The 15012-nt window shown below is 39.8% G+C and overlaps 2 protein-coding genes across 2 annotated transcripts; one reads left to right on the top strand and one right to left on the bottom strand.

Moving 5' to 3' along the window:
• The first annotated feature begins 4597 nt into the window (after positions 1–4597).
• Positions 4598–5551, top strand: LOC144708602 (uncharacterized). Its single transcript, XM_078582003.1, has 2 exons — positions 4598–4757; positions 4843–5551. The coding sequence occupies exons 1-2, from the start codon at positions 4717–4719 to the stop codon at positions 5087–5089; spliced, it is 288 nt and encodes a 95-aa protein (XP_078438129.1). The 5' UTR covers positions 4598–4716; the 3' UTR covers positions 5090–5551.
• A 7324-nt stretch (positions 5552–12875) lies between these two features.
• LOC144708800 (pentatricopeptide repeat-containing protein At5g66520-like) lies at positions 12876–14810 on the bottom strand. Its single transcript, XM_078582235.1, has one exon. The coding sequence runs from the start codon at positions 14728–14730 to the stop codon at positions 12991–12993; it is 1740 nt and encodes a 579-aa protein (XP_078438361.1). The 5' UTR covers positions 14731–14810; the 3' UTR covers positions 12876–12990.
• Between the last annotated feature and the right edge of the window lie 202 nt (positions 14811–15012).

Genomic DNA, 15012 nt, shown 5'->3' with positions numbered 1-15012 from the left:
ACCCGTCATCACCACAGCACGAGCAGCAGCAGCAGCACCTATGCGATCATGATGCAATGCTTACATGCCATCAATTTGTGAATGAACCATCCGAGTTTCCAATTTTCGCAAATCAAGTTCAATCAGCATCAACAAATGGCAACACGAGAAAAGGTAGACATGAGCATCATAATCGTGGGCGTGGTGATTTCAACAGGAACAATGGACGTGGGTCAGGAAGATTCAGACATCAGCAGACGGAGGCATCCACTGAGATGTCAGATATATTCACGAACCAGGCATTGGGCTCTGGAATGCTATGATCGGTTCAACCAGACGTTTGTTCCACAAGACCCGCTAGTCAACCAAGTAGCATTCTCAAATACTTGAAGCATCTCCAGTCGCTCGTCCTCTCAGTTTGACTCATCATCTCATCCCTCGCCGCACGCTTACAGCACCACATCATCAATTGTTAACTCCACTCATTAGTATCCCGACAGCGGGGCCACTCATCATGTCGCTACATATCCTAACCTACTGGTTGACACAAAAGTTTACTCCGGCCAGGACAAGCTCTACATAGGTGACATAACAGGTTTGTCTATTCACTCGACAGGTCACACAAATTTTCTGACTTCTTCACGAAATTTAACGCTCAAAATATTTTGCATGTTCCAACTATTAATCGAAATATTTTGTCCGTTCGGCAATTTACCGCTGCCAATAATGTACTTTTTGAGTTTCATCCTACTCACTGTCTCATTAAGGATCGTTCCAACAGACAAATACTTCTCAAGGGCAACATTGAGGCGGCCATGTATTGCCTTGATCTGCACACTCTTCCCCCATCATACCTTAGTGAATGAAGCTCCCCCGACACTTGGCATCATCGGCTTGATCATCCCTCCTTTTGAATTTTGCAACAAACCATCAAACGGTTTGGTTTACCTTCTACTTATTTTCCCAAATGCCATGTCTGTGCCGCATGCTCTTTCAAAAACTCAGAAGCTCCCTTTCTATTCCACCCAAACTCAATCTCATAAACCACTTCAGCTTATTCATTCTGACCTATGGGGTCCTGTACAAGTTCGCTCTCATTTTGAATTTTCATATTATGTTATATTTATCAATGACTATAGTCGTTTTACCTGGTTCTTTCCGTTAAATTCCCAAAGCGATGTGTTCGCCACGTTTCTTCGTTTTCAATCCCTAATTGAACGGCAGTTATTGTCCAAAATTCTTGCTTTCCAATCTGATTGGGGAGGCGAATTTCAATCTCTTCACGCGCATCTTCAACAATGTGGCATTCATCATCGCGTCTCATGTCCTCACACCCCTCAGCAAAACGGGACCGCTGAGAGGAAACACTAACACATCGTTGAAACCGCGCTAGCTCTCCTCCACCAAGCCTCTCTACCACAAAAATATCGGGACAAAGCTACAGTTACCGCAACCTACTTAATAAATTGTATGCCCTCGCCCCTGTTAGCTCACAAGTCCCCCTTCGAGTGTCTCTTAAGAGGTATGCCAGATTTCTCATTTCTGAAATCTTTTGGTTGTCTTTGTTTTCCCAACTTACGTGCTTATGCAGCCAACAAACTTTCCCTCCGATCCGATCATTATGTCTTCCTTGGATACAACAATCACCATCGTGGATATCGATGTCTTTCTCTTACCTCCGGTAAACTTTATATCTCTCGCGATGTCATCTTCGATGAACACTCTTACCTGTTTCATCATCTCAACTCCTCAATGACCTGCCACCGTCCCTCCGTTGACCCCGTCGGCATTCTTGGGACAGCACCCCCCCCGTCCAACTTCTACCCATCTCTACACCTTCCCTACAGCCTCCCTCGTCTTCTCCTACCCCTCCAACTTCATTCTCAGCCCATGACTCCTCGACCTCAGTCGGTACTCCCTCCCACCCCTCTTCTGCCTCTACTCAGCCCTCTGTTTCTGTTCCATCCCCGACTTCCCTCTCATCACCCTCGACAACACCCAACAGACTTCTCTGAGGAACTTTTGCCAAGTTCTCGGTGTTGACTTCTCCGACACCTTCAGCCCGGTGATCAAAATCTCCTCCGTTTGACTGCTCATTGCCACCGCAGTCTCGCAAGGCTGGTGCATTCATCAACTTGACGTCTCCAATGCATTCCTTCAAGGTGATCTCCATGAAACTGTATATATGCATCAACCTCCAGGTTTTACTCGTTCTCATTTTTCATCTCACGTTTTTCTCCTACGCAAGTCTCTACATGGGTTACCAAATTATCGACTTATCTTCTTCATCTCGGATTTACCGGCCCCCGCACTGACTCGTCGCTTTTCTTTAAAATCACTGCTACCTCCCACCTCTACCTTCTTATTTATGTTGATGATTTTTTGGTAATCGGCTTGGATCGCCTAGGGGTAACAACTCTTCTTAGTGCACTTCATAAAGTTTTCTCTATTCGTGATCTTGGACCGGCTCGTCATTTTTTGGGTATTCAGCTTCTTCCTCATCCTCAAGGTTTGGTTCTCTCTCAATCTCGCTATTTCTCTAACATTCTTCATCATGCACACATGACTAATTGCAAACCATTCGTCACTCCTGCTCCGCTTTCTGTCTGAATCGTCCTCAGACTCTTGTGATCCCACTCTTTATCGACAAATTGGCGAATCACTTCAGTATCTTACCATCACTCGGCCAGATATCTGTTATGCTTTCAACAAGGCATGTCAACAAATGCATGATCCACGGCCTGGTCACAGGAAGGCAGTCAAACACTTCGCTATCTTGACGGCACTATGAATCTCGAACTTATGTACTATAAACAATCTAACTCCTTCTTGAGCATTTTTAGTGATGCAGATTGGGCCGGCAATTCTGAGGACAGGCAGTCCACCAGTGGCTACCTCATTTACCTTGGTGCAAATTTAATCTCCTGGAACTCTAAAAAGCAAACAACTGTTTCCTGCTCAAGCACTGAAGCAGAATACAAGTTAATGGCAAATGCCAAATCCAAATTTCTTTGGATTAAATCTCTCATGAAGGAACTGCAAATCCCAACGGTCCGAATGCCAATCCTCTGGTGCGACAATCTTGCGGCAACCTACCTTGCGCAGAATCCAGTTTTCCATGCACGTATAAAACAGTGGAAATTGACTTCCACTTTGTTCGCAAACGGGTCGCCAGTAATCAACTTCGAATCATGTTCACTTCCTGCAGCAATCAGCAGGCAGACATTCTAACGAAAAGTCTGCCCAAACAACCATTTCTCCGACTTCGTCACAAGCTCAATCTCGTCCCCTCGATGAGCTTCCCAGGGCATGTCAAAGCACATAATGATGTCAATACCAAATCTCCACAACGTGTCAAGATACGTAATGATGATACCACATAATGATGTCAATACCAAATCAGCAGGCCGACACGTCCACTCGAGATCAAGCAGCTGCGGAGATCTTGCATCTTCCCAAAGCACAGTGAACTAAACCAGGGTTAGCTAACCCTGGTTGAGTCTCAAGACTGTTGTTACATTGGGTCTATAAATAAGACCACTTGTGTACCATTTCATTCACGTTTTGAAAGACTCTGAAGGATTTTCTTGTTCATCTGATTTCTCTTCTTCTTCCCTTTGTGGTTCATCTGCTACTTCTACTTGTTGCTTCCGTTGTTTCAACAATTAGAACAACCGCCGCCTCAACGATAATGATGATTTACTTGCGTCTGTTGATTTACGTGCTAGAAAACATGTGGCGTCCGGAGTTGCCCAGTCAGTGTCTCTCACCGAACAGTCGTTCATTCGCTAACGAACCAAACACAGATGAACAGTGGTTTACTTTCCGTTCGTTCGACGTCGAACGCTAACTTCCCATCCCTAGCAACATGGCCGTTCGTCTCTCTCTATCGCTCTCTCTCTCTCTCTGTCTCTATATGTATATTTATCTCTTTCTTTTTCTCGCTCTCTCTCTATCCCCTTCTCTCTCGCTCCGTCTCTCTATCTCTCTCTTTCGCTCTCCCTCGCGTTCTGTCTCTCTATCTCTCTCTCGCTATCTGTATCTTCCTCTCTCTCTCTCTCTCTCCCTCTCCGTTTTGTTTCTGTCACCAAATATAACCCCTAGTGGTGGAGAAGAAATGCAAAACCTCGTAGAAATATCGAACAAATATAAAAGTGACAATGGAGTTAATCATAAATTAGACCTGTGTTCAGGCCGCCTCTGCTAGCTCTATATTTCCTACGGCCGCATGTCCAATGACCCGAGAGAAAGCGAGGAAACTACGGTCAATGGAGACGGCGGGGAAGCAGTCTCCATCTTTGACCGCGAGACAGGTATACCGCATAAGTACAACAAAATATTTGTATTGATCGAGAGCTACGTAAATAAATTAATAAATTATACTGTAGACATCAATACAGTAGAAGTCGCCTAATGTAGAGTAAGTCAGCTGCATAGAAATTCATTCATGTAGAAAAATATATCGGTTGACGACAAAATTATACAGAGAAATTTAATATTCACAATAAATATAGGAAACAGGCAGGAACCCAGGTAGCAACTACGATGCGCGTAGGTAACGAAAACACCCATCTTCCAGGAACGACAGCGCCGCCTCCGCCTTCCTTCCGAACAGGCAAGTTTTGCTACGTCTGCCTTCCTACATAAAACACACCCACGACGCAGAAGAATCAGCACTGCATTCAATCTTCCTTTCCTTTTACTCTCGCTCTCTACATCTTCTTGTTCTCTACCAGGATGGCTCAGTCTCTCTCGGCGGCTGCGCGTCTCATCAGCAGGTACGAATAGTCCTTGTGAGTATATAACGATCTTATCTCTCGCGCTCGGTCGGTTAACTCGATAGCCATTTTTTGGGTTACGCAGGCGGTGTTTCTCCGTAGCGGCGTCGCTGAGGAAGGCGGAGGAGAAGGCGACGGTGTCGACGAAAGGGAAGAAGATGAGCAGCGTGGCTCAGTCGCCGACGACGGAGCCGGTGAGGGATTGGGTTCCGGATCCGGCGACGGGGTTTTACAGACCCGCGAGCGGATCCGTGGAAGTGGACGCGGCGGATCTCCGGCGGATGATGCAGTCTGGATACGCCGGCCATGGCCATGCAGTGAAGTCGCGATAGGTTGGAAGATAGTGCCAGAGAAAGAGAGGGAGAGACGATTACGAGGACGTGGGATGAAACTTTTCTAGGAATTGGTTTAGTATTTCGGTAGATAGCTGCAATTTGGATATCGGTTTGGAATCCTTATTGATTCTGAACGGTCTTCCCTGTTAGATTTATTTGGATAGTAATCTTGACTGAGTTATTTTAGGGGTTAGGTTTGAATGAGTCAAGAAATAAACAAAGTCAGCGTGGATCACTGGTCTATAGGGAGATGTGGAAGCAAGACCTGGGTTTTAAGAGGAGATGACTGGGTTTCATGGAAGACCAAGTACTTAGGTGCCTGACCATGCTTTGTTTGAGTCCATAGGCAGTTATGGGGGAATGCCAATAAGTATGTATGAGTTCTTTTGGTCAATCATGTTGTGTGCATCAACTGGTTCTTTCCTCTCTCAAAGTGGTCTTTGTTGCTCTTTCTTCTTCTTTCTCTGTGTGAGATCAATGGAGTGAGAGCTTCATCTTCTCTTCTCTGTGTGAGTTGCTGAATAGAGAGCTAGGTTCCAACAACCTATCTTAGATTGATGGGATAATAGATCCATATTAAGAATTGAAGGCCATTAAATTTGACATAAACTTCATAATTTAACTTCATAATAATGTGTGATTCACACGTCTTAAAGCTTTTATTTAACGTGTCCTGGGATATTGTCATGGGTATGTAAAATAGTATGGTATCTCAGTTTGTGATAACTAATTAATGAAGTATGGGAATATGTATGAACTAGAGTTCAAATGTTACTTTTAACACAATTAACTCCAAATATTAAATTCACCCATTTTTTGTTCACTTAAAGAGATAAAATTTAGGAAAGAATCTGGACATACTTTCCTCAAGTTGTCTCTTTTAAAATTATTTAAATTTAATTTTGATTTTTTTTGCATGGTAAGAGTTCATTTAGGGGATATTTCACAAAAAATAAAATTTGATAAACCTGGCTCAAGGTCACTAATGAAATCAACATTTAGGTGTTTAATTTGTCATTGATAATTGATATAATCAATAAATTTTGTAAAACCTTGACTCTCAAAATTTTGATTACCTAGTGACAATGAAGGGTTGTTGATAAAGTCAAACTTAGGATGTTTTCCTTGATTATTGAGTTAATCCATTCAAACATAGCAGTACATTCTAATATCTCGCATAACAGATTTAACTTGTGCATTGCCTCATATTTTTAATTTTCAGACTCAAGAAGAAGATGGCGTATGTTTCTAAATATTACCTTATAATGGGACATTCAAATTGGTTCTTTAAGGCTGTTTGTTCAATGATCCTAGAAAGTATCATGAAATCTCTCTATGCATTCCATGACATACAATATTTGAAAATATCTTCTTGGTTTATGAACTTCTCACTTGTATTATGACATTGGTTTGATGATGGTATGTAGTTATCATCTTATGATCAACCCATACTTCTTAAGTAAAAATCTGGCATGTGAGATGCTAGAATGCAATCCACCATCACTAATTATGGCTTGTGAACATCCAAACATGGAGAATATTTATTTATTCATAAATTTGTCTGAGCCATGATTTCCTCCTCCCATTTACACACACAATCAACATATGTTCTCCAACACGCCGAGTAGACCAAATGGACCCCCAAGTAAACAAAATTGATGTGTTAACACCGTTATGAAAATAGTGAAATATATTTTGAAGCTACCACATGCGGTGAGCATCAGAGTTGAAAAGTGTTGTGTGGTAACTTTGTTGATAGTCCCAAACAACATTCTAATTTAAATATAAATTTCATATGTTCTATATGTTTATTTTAATGATCAAAGGTACATGTATTCAATATACTTATTAATTGGATTTTTACATTTTTAAAAGGAATGAAGAAATACTATAATTGGATATTAAATTTTGTATTTTTGAATTTTATTTAAAAAATTTTAAAAATATATTTTTTCATATTTTAAATGGCATCATCTTTATCGGATCTCCAACCTTAAAAGCCATTTGAACAAGATACACATATTTTGCAATACATTATAGTCTTCGTATATTTAACTCAACATAATCATTGGAATACTTTTCTAATCTTTGTTAAATCCCAATAGGTTAACATTGGGTTTAATAAAATCTTTATTAAATATACACATCTTTCGTAATACATTATAGTCTTTGTATATTTAACTTAACATAATCATTGGAATACGTTTCTAATCTTTATTAAATTCCAATGAGTTAACATTGGGATTTAATAAAAACCAATAGGCTAATCTTTATTAAATCCCCATTTGTAAAAAATATATTCTGTATCATGAATTAAACAATAATTTTTGGTAAAAATAATATTATTATGACAACTAAGTTTAATGACAATATAAATCACTTTTCAAATGATTTTTTTCTACACTGTATATGAAAATTTGTGCTTATAATTTGGAGACTAAATTTTCATTCAACAAAAAGAATAAATATAAAATAGAAAATTGTGCGCTAGTGAATCTCAAATGTTTAGACAATAATATCATTCCTACTTGCAATAGCAATTTTAATCCTGATAATGATTTTCATCTAAATTCATTATTACATATTTTTTAATAATTACATTTTAATACTTTCATTTTTAATCCAGAACATGCTTACACAAAAAATCATAATATATGTGTCTTCAACTCAATAAATGTTGTCATTGCCCAGGGATGATCAGCTTGTTATTATGGTCAAACAAAAATGGAACACACGCAAAGAGAGAGGGAAAATGAGGCCACCTAAGGAAATACTACCATGGGCATGTTTTATTTTTTACTTTCTTTTATATAATTTAGGGGATATTTTTTATAAAACTTGTTAACTTTAAGTCTAACATTTGACGTCCAATAAACCTTATGATTTTAACCTTATAGGCACATTTAGTCTTTTTAGTGATTTACTAAGAAACCTAATTGATTAAATATATCAAACATACATGCTAATTAATAAACATTTGGTTTAACTCAATCAATATGTTTGGTGGTGAACATTAGGATTCAAGATCCACATTGTGTTCTATAAGGCACTTAGGATTTATGAAGCCTTTTATGGCCACTTCTCTCATTAGTTACTTAATGTACCAATAATCTATTATCCACAGGACAGCCCTAGAATGGATTAGGGTCTGGCTAACCTGCAAGCCCTAAATAAATCATCCTAGTTAACACATAGTACTTCTACAACTATCGTAGAATTATTCATATGATGCTTCATTGTCTTGGCTAAGAACTTTAGTGCATCATATTCCTTGAGATGTGTCCTCTCAAAGCTGTTCGGTTTGGTGCCTTGGTTCGTCCATGGAAAACATGTTTCAATTTATGTGAAAGCGTGTCGATTGATTCGCAATCGATCTTTCAAATGAAATATTGCATGTACCTTTTGGGAAACTCGTTCCACCCTTGACTTTGCCGCTTCAAGATCATTCTAAAGCCGTTCACGCGTCCGGCCTCTAGAAGTATCCATGCAATCACTCAGCGCTTGGATCTCCACTTCTCTTCTTCATCGCTTTTTGAAAATCTAGAAGATCTCCTCGCCATGAAGACACTCTTCCTTGGATGAGTGGAGAAGAGAGTGGAGAAAGGGAACGGGCTCTCAAATCAGGTTTGCATGGGTGGTTAAAATGAGACCCCTTTCCCTCTTTGTATGTCACTTAAAGTTTTTCTCAAAAACCCTATAATGTAAAATATATTCACCAATGCCCCTATGATCTTATGCGTGTGACCATCTAGGCCCATGTATCATTCTAGTTAATAACTTTTGTGGCCCAATAACAATTATTGACCAACCTTATTGATTAACTATATCAACATGTAGATTAATTAAGGATAAATTTAATCCAATCGATAGGTAAAGTTTCCAGCTCGTGGGGTGCCAAGCTACACCTCATGCTCTAGAAGACACAGAGTAGTGTTTGAACTCTCTCATGAAGCCTTTACTGCCATCGAGCACCATATATGTATAATCCATCATCTGCTCGAGACTCTCGAGCAACTTAGGGTATGGTTTATCGTCAAACCCTAATCGATCATTCGATTAGTACTGATGCATAACGGGGATCATTGGAGAATGCTTTCTCCAATATCCTCACTACCCTGGCCAAAGATTTTTCCGCATCGTCTTCCTTGATTCAATCTCCTCTTATACCGAGGGTGAATGATTCTGTCTTTACCACTCAATCATCTATGTAAGCTTCTTACGACATCTGATCTATAACTTATTCGAAGCCCATGATTAGAGGCTTGTAAGTCATAGTCAAAACGTAATCGTCCACTCACGAGATGTCCTTGGTGTCTCAGGTCAATGGATCACTTACACAACCGTGACTTGAATCAACCTGATTAATCTTTAAGTATAATACCATTCATGGATTCATACGGATCAATTCAATGAACTCTTTCTCCAAAGAACACCCACTATTTATCCTTAGTGTCGCCACACTAGTAGCCACACAATCAGTTATACTTATCGTATAAGTAGGATCAGCTAGTACTATTCTATCCAGATAATTCGATGTTCATCTCGACTATCCATCGAATAGGAATATTTAGAATACATGTTTAAAGACTAGTGATCACTATATTATGATCTCATCACAATTCACTACATCATTTTACTCAATGAACTTCATTATAAACATCACCCAGAATAATAATGAATGTAATATTTTACTCAATGAACTTAAATAAACATGGTGGTGTGATTTGGCTTGACGGCCACATAATATCCATCATTTCTATATTACGGCCTCTTTGAGGCATTCTGTGGAACACCTGCAAGGTGTCGACAAACATTTCCAATTTTCTCTCATATTTCTTCCATTAAAAAATACTAAAAATATGTATTAATAAATTACTTATACAAGCCATATCAATAAAAATATAATGTAATCAAAATATAAAAACTGAGAATACAAACTAATATTCATCTTATTAGTATTCTTAATACTTCTACCTCTTCTTCATTTTCTCTCCAACGACATAATTATTACTTCATTCTTTTCTGAATTAGATAGTTTATCTTCTCTTACTTACCCCTCTTGCTCTTAAATTCTAAACATCCAAAGCCGTATATATACATCCATTTCTCTCCCCTCTTATAATTTTTCCCTTCTACGTAAGTTCTTCTAAAATCAAACAAAAAACTTAATCCCTCTACAAAGCTAGTTTATAAATTTTATATTCTATATTCTTTTACATATCTTTATCATTCCTTTATGTAAGTATACATATATAATATATATATATATATACTAATCTAATTCAATACACAACTCTACCTACGATACCCTATTTATCCTATCATAAGTAATATTCCATTTCTTCTTCATTCTTCTCTTAAATGTTACTAAACTAAATGCTTCTATCAATTAACTTCTTTCACCTTATTACCATAAAATCTTACTCCCTACCTAAATAAAGCTTAACATCCATCACCATTATCTACATCTCCTAGCATACTTATACGTTACTATTTATTAAATAAATAACCTCTTATCTCCCATTAATAGTATTTTTATTCTATATCCATCACCAATCTTCTGTTCTTCTTCACAAATCACTCTTATATATAGTATCATCAATTGATTTCAAACATCTTACCTCTTCACTATCTTTCAATACCTATAAAAAGACACAAATAATATCTTCTATTAATTCTCTCTTCCTCTAGTCCTCTCTCGCATCATTTACTATTCATTACTGTTTCATATCATCTTAGTTCTTTCATCCATTTAATATTTCCTCCACTAATTACTCATGACTTACTATATTCACTGTCTTTATTATTTTTATTACTTTACTTTAATTATAACTCTACTATTAAACTCCCCTATAAAGGCTAGTCCTCGTGGAGACGACCTCACTCCTACTTTGTATCTGAGTGAGTTGTCTATTTTATCAAATTTATTTGGTTTCGGAAAATTAAAATTACAACTAGAATTCAATTAACACGTTTGCCTTCATCAATGACATCACTACCCTTATACACACATTTGAGTGATTTTCTATTTTAACTAGTATATTTTATTTAGGCAAATTAAAATTACAACGACAGTAAAAATAACACAGCCGTCTGCATTCATCACTCTTGCCTATTGAAAATTAAATTGCTGAAGATGGACACACATACGATGCATAACAGATCTGTGAATGATTTATTCCTATTTGAGAATTAATTGGACCTCATTAGCATGTATACTTGGCAGGGGCATTGCACTCCATGAGATTGACTAGTCGATTTGATCTAATGGAGACTTGACTAGCCCAAGACTGGACCGAGGCTGTGACCAGCCTTGATTGAGACCAGACCAAACTTTAGATCTACCTTTATCTTTTTGCTAAAAGTGGACCAAGACCAGACAGGAGGATGTTGTATCAGAAATAGTGTCCAAACTTAATATAATGTTATTGATCTTTAGGTAAATCAATATCACGTCAGTCATTCAGATGTCCTTTCATAAAGGTACACAAAAGTTTTAGGCATAGACCAAAAAGGAAAAGATGGTGTTGACTTTCCCGCTTTTAAATTAACCAACGGGAATGTTTCACATAATATAAATGGATTTTAAAACATTTTGAAAGGCAAGTGGAGATTTTTTTTATTCCCTTGAGACTTCCCCAAAAACTTTGCATAGGATGTATAAAAAATATCCCATCAGGATAAAGCTAAAAGTAGGAGTCATCTTGCATGATCACTTGTCAATACAAAGTTAATGAATTAGATGGCTTAAAGACACAATATTTCAAGTAAAACATCTTACATCCACTCCAGGAGATGTAAGGAGGGTTCCATGAGATTCATGACTCACCAAAGTGAAGGAACCGATCTCACTTTTGCACACAATCCATTTCAAAACATAAACCAAAAATTAATGGTAAATAAATCGAGCATGCAAAAATAATAAGAAAGAAAGACATCCCCTCATAGTTGGCAAAGATTGAGGCCTTATCCTGTGCCAGGAACTAGAGGATCTTATTTTTCCCTCCCACAGTAATTACTCCAATCTTGAAAACGCCCAATTAGACTTGACCTTCTCTCATCACTTATTTTTAGGGACCGACTCCATCCAGTCTTTATGTGTTAGCTAGACCACAATTGTGTGGTTACGACACCATCTCTTAGCATTATAATAAGTCCTTAAAGGACCTTCTCAAATACCTGCTGCATAAATGGTGTTTTATCTATCAATTTAATATTATTAACTCTAAAATGTGTTCAAATTTCTCAACTTGTGTTTATCCATTGCTTTATAAGAATAAATTACTCAACTTTTACTTCAGTCATTCTTTTTCCAAGGGAAACAAGTATAGTAGAAGCGCCAATTTAATGTTACTTCTTCAATGCTCTCCTAAAGGCAGGCTGCCTATCTAAAGGGAAATACCAATCTAGGGAAAGTGGCCAAAATACCCCCCTTGAATGTAAAATGAAAGAAATGCCATGCATTTCTAAGGATATTGTTATATGCTACCAGGATTGTATTAATACCCCTCCCCTCAAATGACCAGCTTGTCCCCCCCCAGACTGGTTTTTCATTTTAGATCAGAGGCAGCTGTCTGTGATGGTTCCCCCTGTCCACCTGATGACAATGGTGATGATCATGATGAAGTGTGATCATCAATCAAGTCACAGACGGTGATCAGTTTTGGATGAAGAAGGTGATTTTCATCATCATTAGCAAACACCAGACAGATGTTCATGTATAAGGTTGACCTCATCAATGAATGATCGGATCACTTAATCTATTCCTAGGAGAGTGATCAGAAATTGGGATACCAAAACTTATGTCTTTCACTCTGGTCAATAAGGAATACAGTTCATAACCCCTCGATGACCATATAAAAATTATGTAATCACATACCCTGAAAGCTAGGCCCGAATCACCAGTAATCCCCACATGAACATAACCCCCCACGAAAGTGATGAAACCTTGCTCGATCCCTAACAATTACCTCCCTCATAAAGACCTCCGACACCATCTTCATCACAGAATGACAATCCTCACAGATTCTGAGGTTCTTGATGATGCGCAACGTCGTCCCAGGCCTGGTCTTGACAAGCCCAAATGCCAAGGCCAGCTTTTCACTGTGCTGAGACAGGCATAGTTCCTTATCTTCCTCATCCATGTCAAAGGAGATCCCATTAAATCCCTTGGGCTCGCCTCTGAGCTTGCAAATCTCATCAAGCATTGAGTAGATCTTGTTCATCTCCGGGTGTGAGGCATTCCCGGAGGTGAACTCATGAACAATGCCACAGACTTCAATGGAGCTTGACCCGGGTGGCTTCTTGATACCCTTGTCCTTCATCCTCCTCCTTGTCTCCTCCACCTTATCCCACCGGTCAGCGGTGGCATAAGAATTGGAGAGGAAAACCAGAGCTCCAGCATTCCCTGGATCGAGCCGCAGCATCTCTGTCGCTGCCAATTCTCCCAATTCAACATTTCTGTGAGCTCTACAGGCCATCAGAAGTCCCCCCCAGATCACCACATCTGGCTCCATAGGCATCTTCTTCATCATCTCTCGTGCCCTGTCGAGCTTCCCGGCCCGGCCGAGAAGGTCAACTGCACAGCCATAGTGCTCGATTGTCGGTGCAATTCCGTATGTAGCCTCCATCTTCCTTAGAATTTGCACCCCTTCTTCAACTAACCCGCCATGGCTACATGCGGACAGCACCCCAGTGAACGTCACCGAGTCCGGTGCCATCCCTGCCGCCTCCATCTCCGAGAACAGCCGGAGAGCTTCTCTGGCATGACCATGTACAGCTAAAGCGCCAATCATCACGCTCCACATGCGCACATCTCTTTCAGGCATTTCATCAAACAATGACAAAGCCGCATGAATTTCCCCACATTTTGCATACATATTGATCAGAGCAGTGCCCAGATTGATCGTCATCTTCATCCTGTTCTTCCCAACGTACGAATGAATCCATTTTCCCAGATCCAGCGCCATGAGATGAGCACACGCCGACACGACACTCACCATCGTAATCTCATCGCATTTGATCCCATTACCATGATCAAGCATCCTCCTGAACACCCTCAAAGCCTCAGAAAACCTGCAACACCGCACATAACCTTTGATCAAAGAATTCCAAAGAGCCACATCTCTCTCAAGCAATCGATCGAACAGCTTCCGGGCAATGTCAATGGAGCCGGAATTCGCGTAAAAATTCACAAGGGCAGTCTGGATATAAGCATCAGAGTCCTCGAACCCGCGCCGGAGCAACGACCCATGAACGGCAGATCCGAGAGGAGTGAAATCCGATGAGTTGGAGCAAGCGGTGAGGACGAAGGGAAAGGTGTAGTTGTTGGGGGAGCAGCCATTGGCAAGCATGTCTTTGAAGAGATTTAGAGCTTCTGCAGGGGAAGGGCCGTGGGCGAGGCCTCTTATCATGGAGTTCCATGCGAAGGCGTTGAGAGGTGGGTCGATCGAGGAGAAGATGGCACGGGCGTAGACGAGGTGGGTCGGGCCCAAAGCGATGGCTTCGGAGAGGATCTTCCCGGCGATTAAAGGGTTGTGAAAGGAGCCGTCTCGGATCGATCTGGCGTGGGATTGCCTGGCGCTGATTGAGCGGAGATTCCGTCGCTGGATCGGTACTGATCGTAGGCGTAGTCTCATTTCCCGCGTCGGGCGTCGGAAGGAAGAAGACGATCTGAACTCGTCTTATTGGGTTGAATTGGGCTGAGGCCCAAATGGCATTTAATTCAATGATTTGGCAAATTTATATGTGCAAATGATATATGATTAGTAGTAGTTTCTTCATTGTGTAAGATTTTCTTGCAAATGGGTATTGATATTTTCCCATATAGTTTGCAGTTTAATTCCGTTTAAGAGGGGCCGGACAGAACTGATTACTTAAAGGACGGAGGCGGGTAGAAGACATAGTGTAATAGAAAATGG

This window comes from Wolffia australiana, chromosome 10, assembly GCF_029677425.1.
Source record: "Wolffia australiana isolate 7733 chromosome 10, ASM2967742v1".
Classification (NCBI taxonomy): Eukaryota; Viridiplantae; Streptophyta; class Magnoliopsida; order Alismatales; family Araceae; genus Wolffia; species Wolffia australiana.
This window is presented reverse-complemented; position numbering and strand designations above follow the sequence as displayed.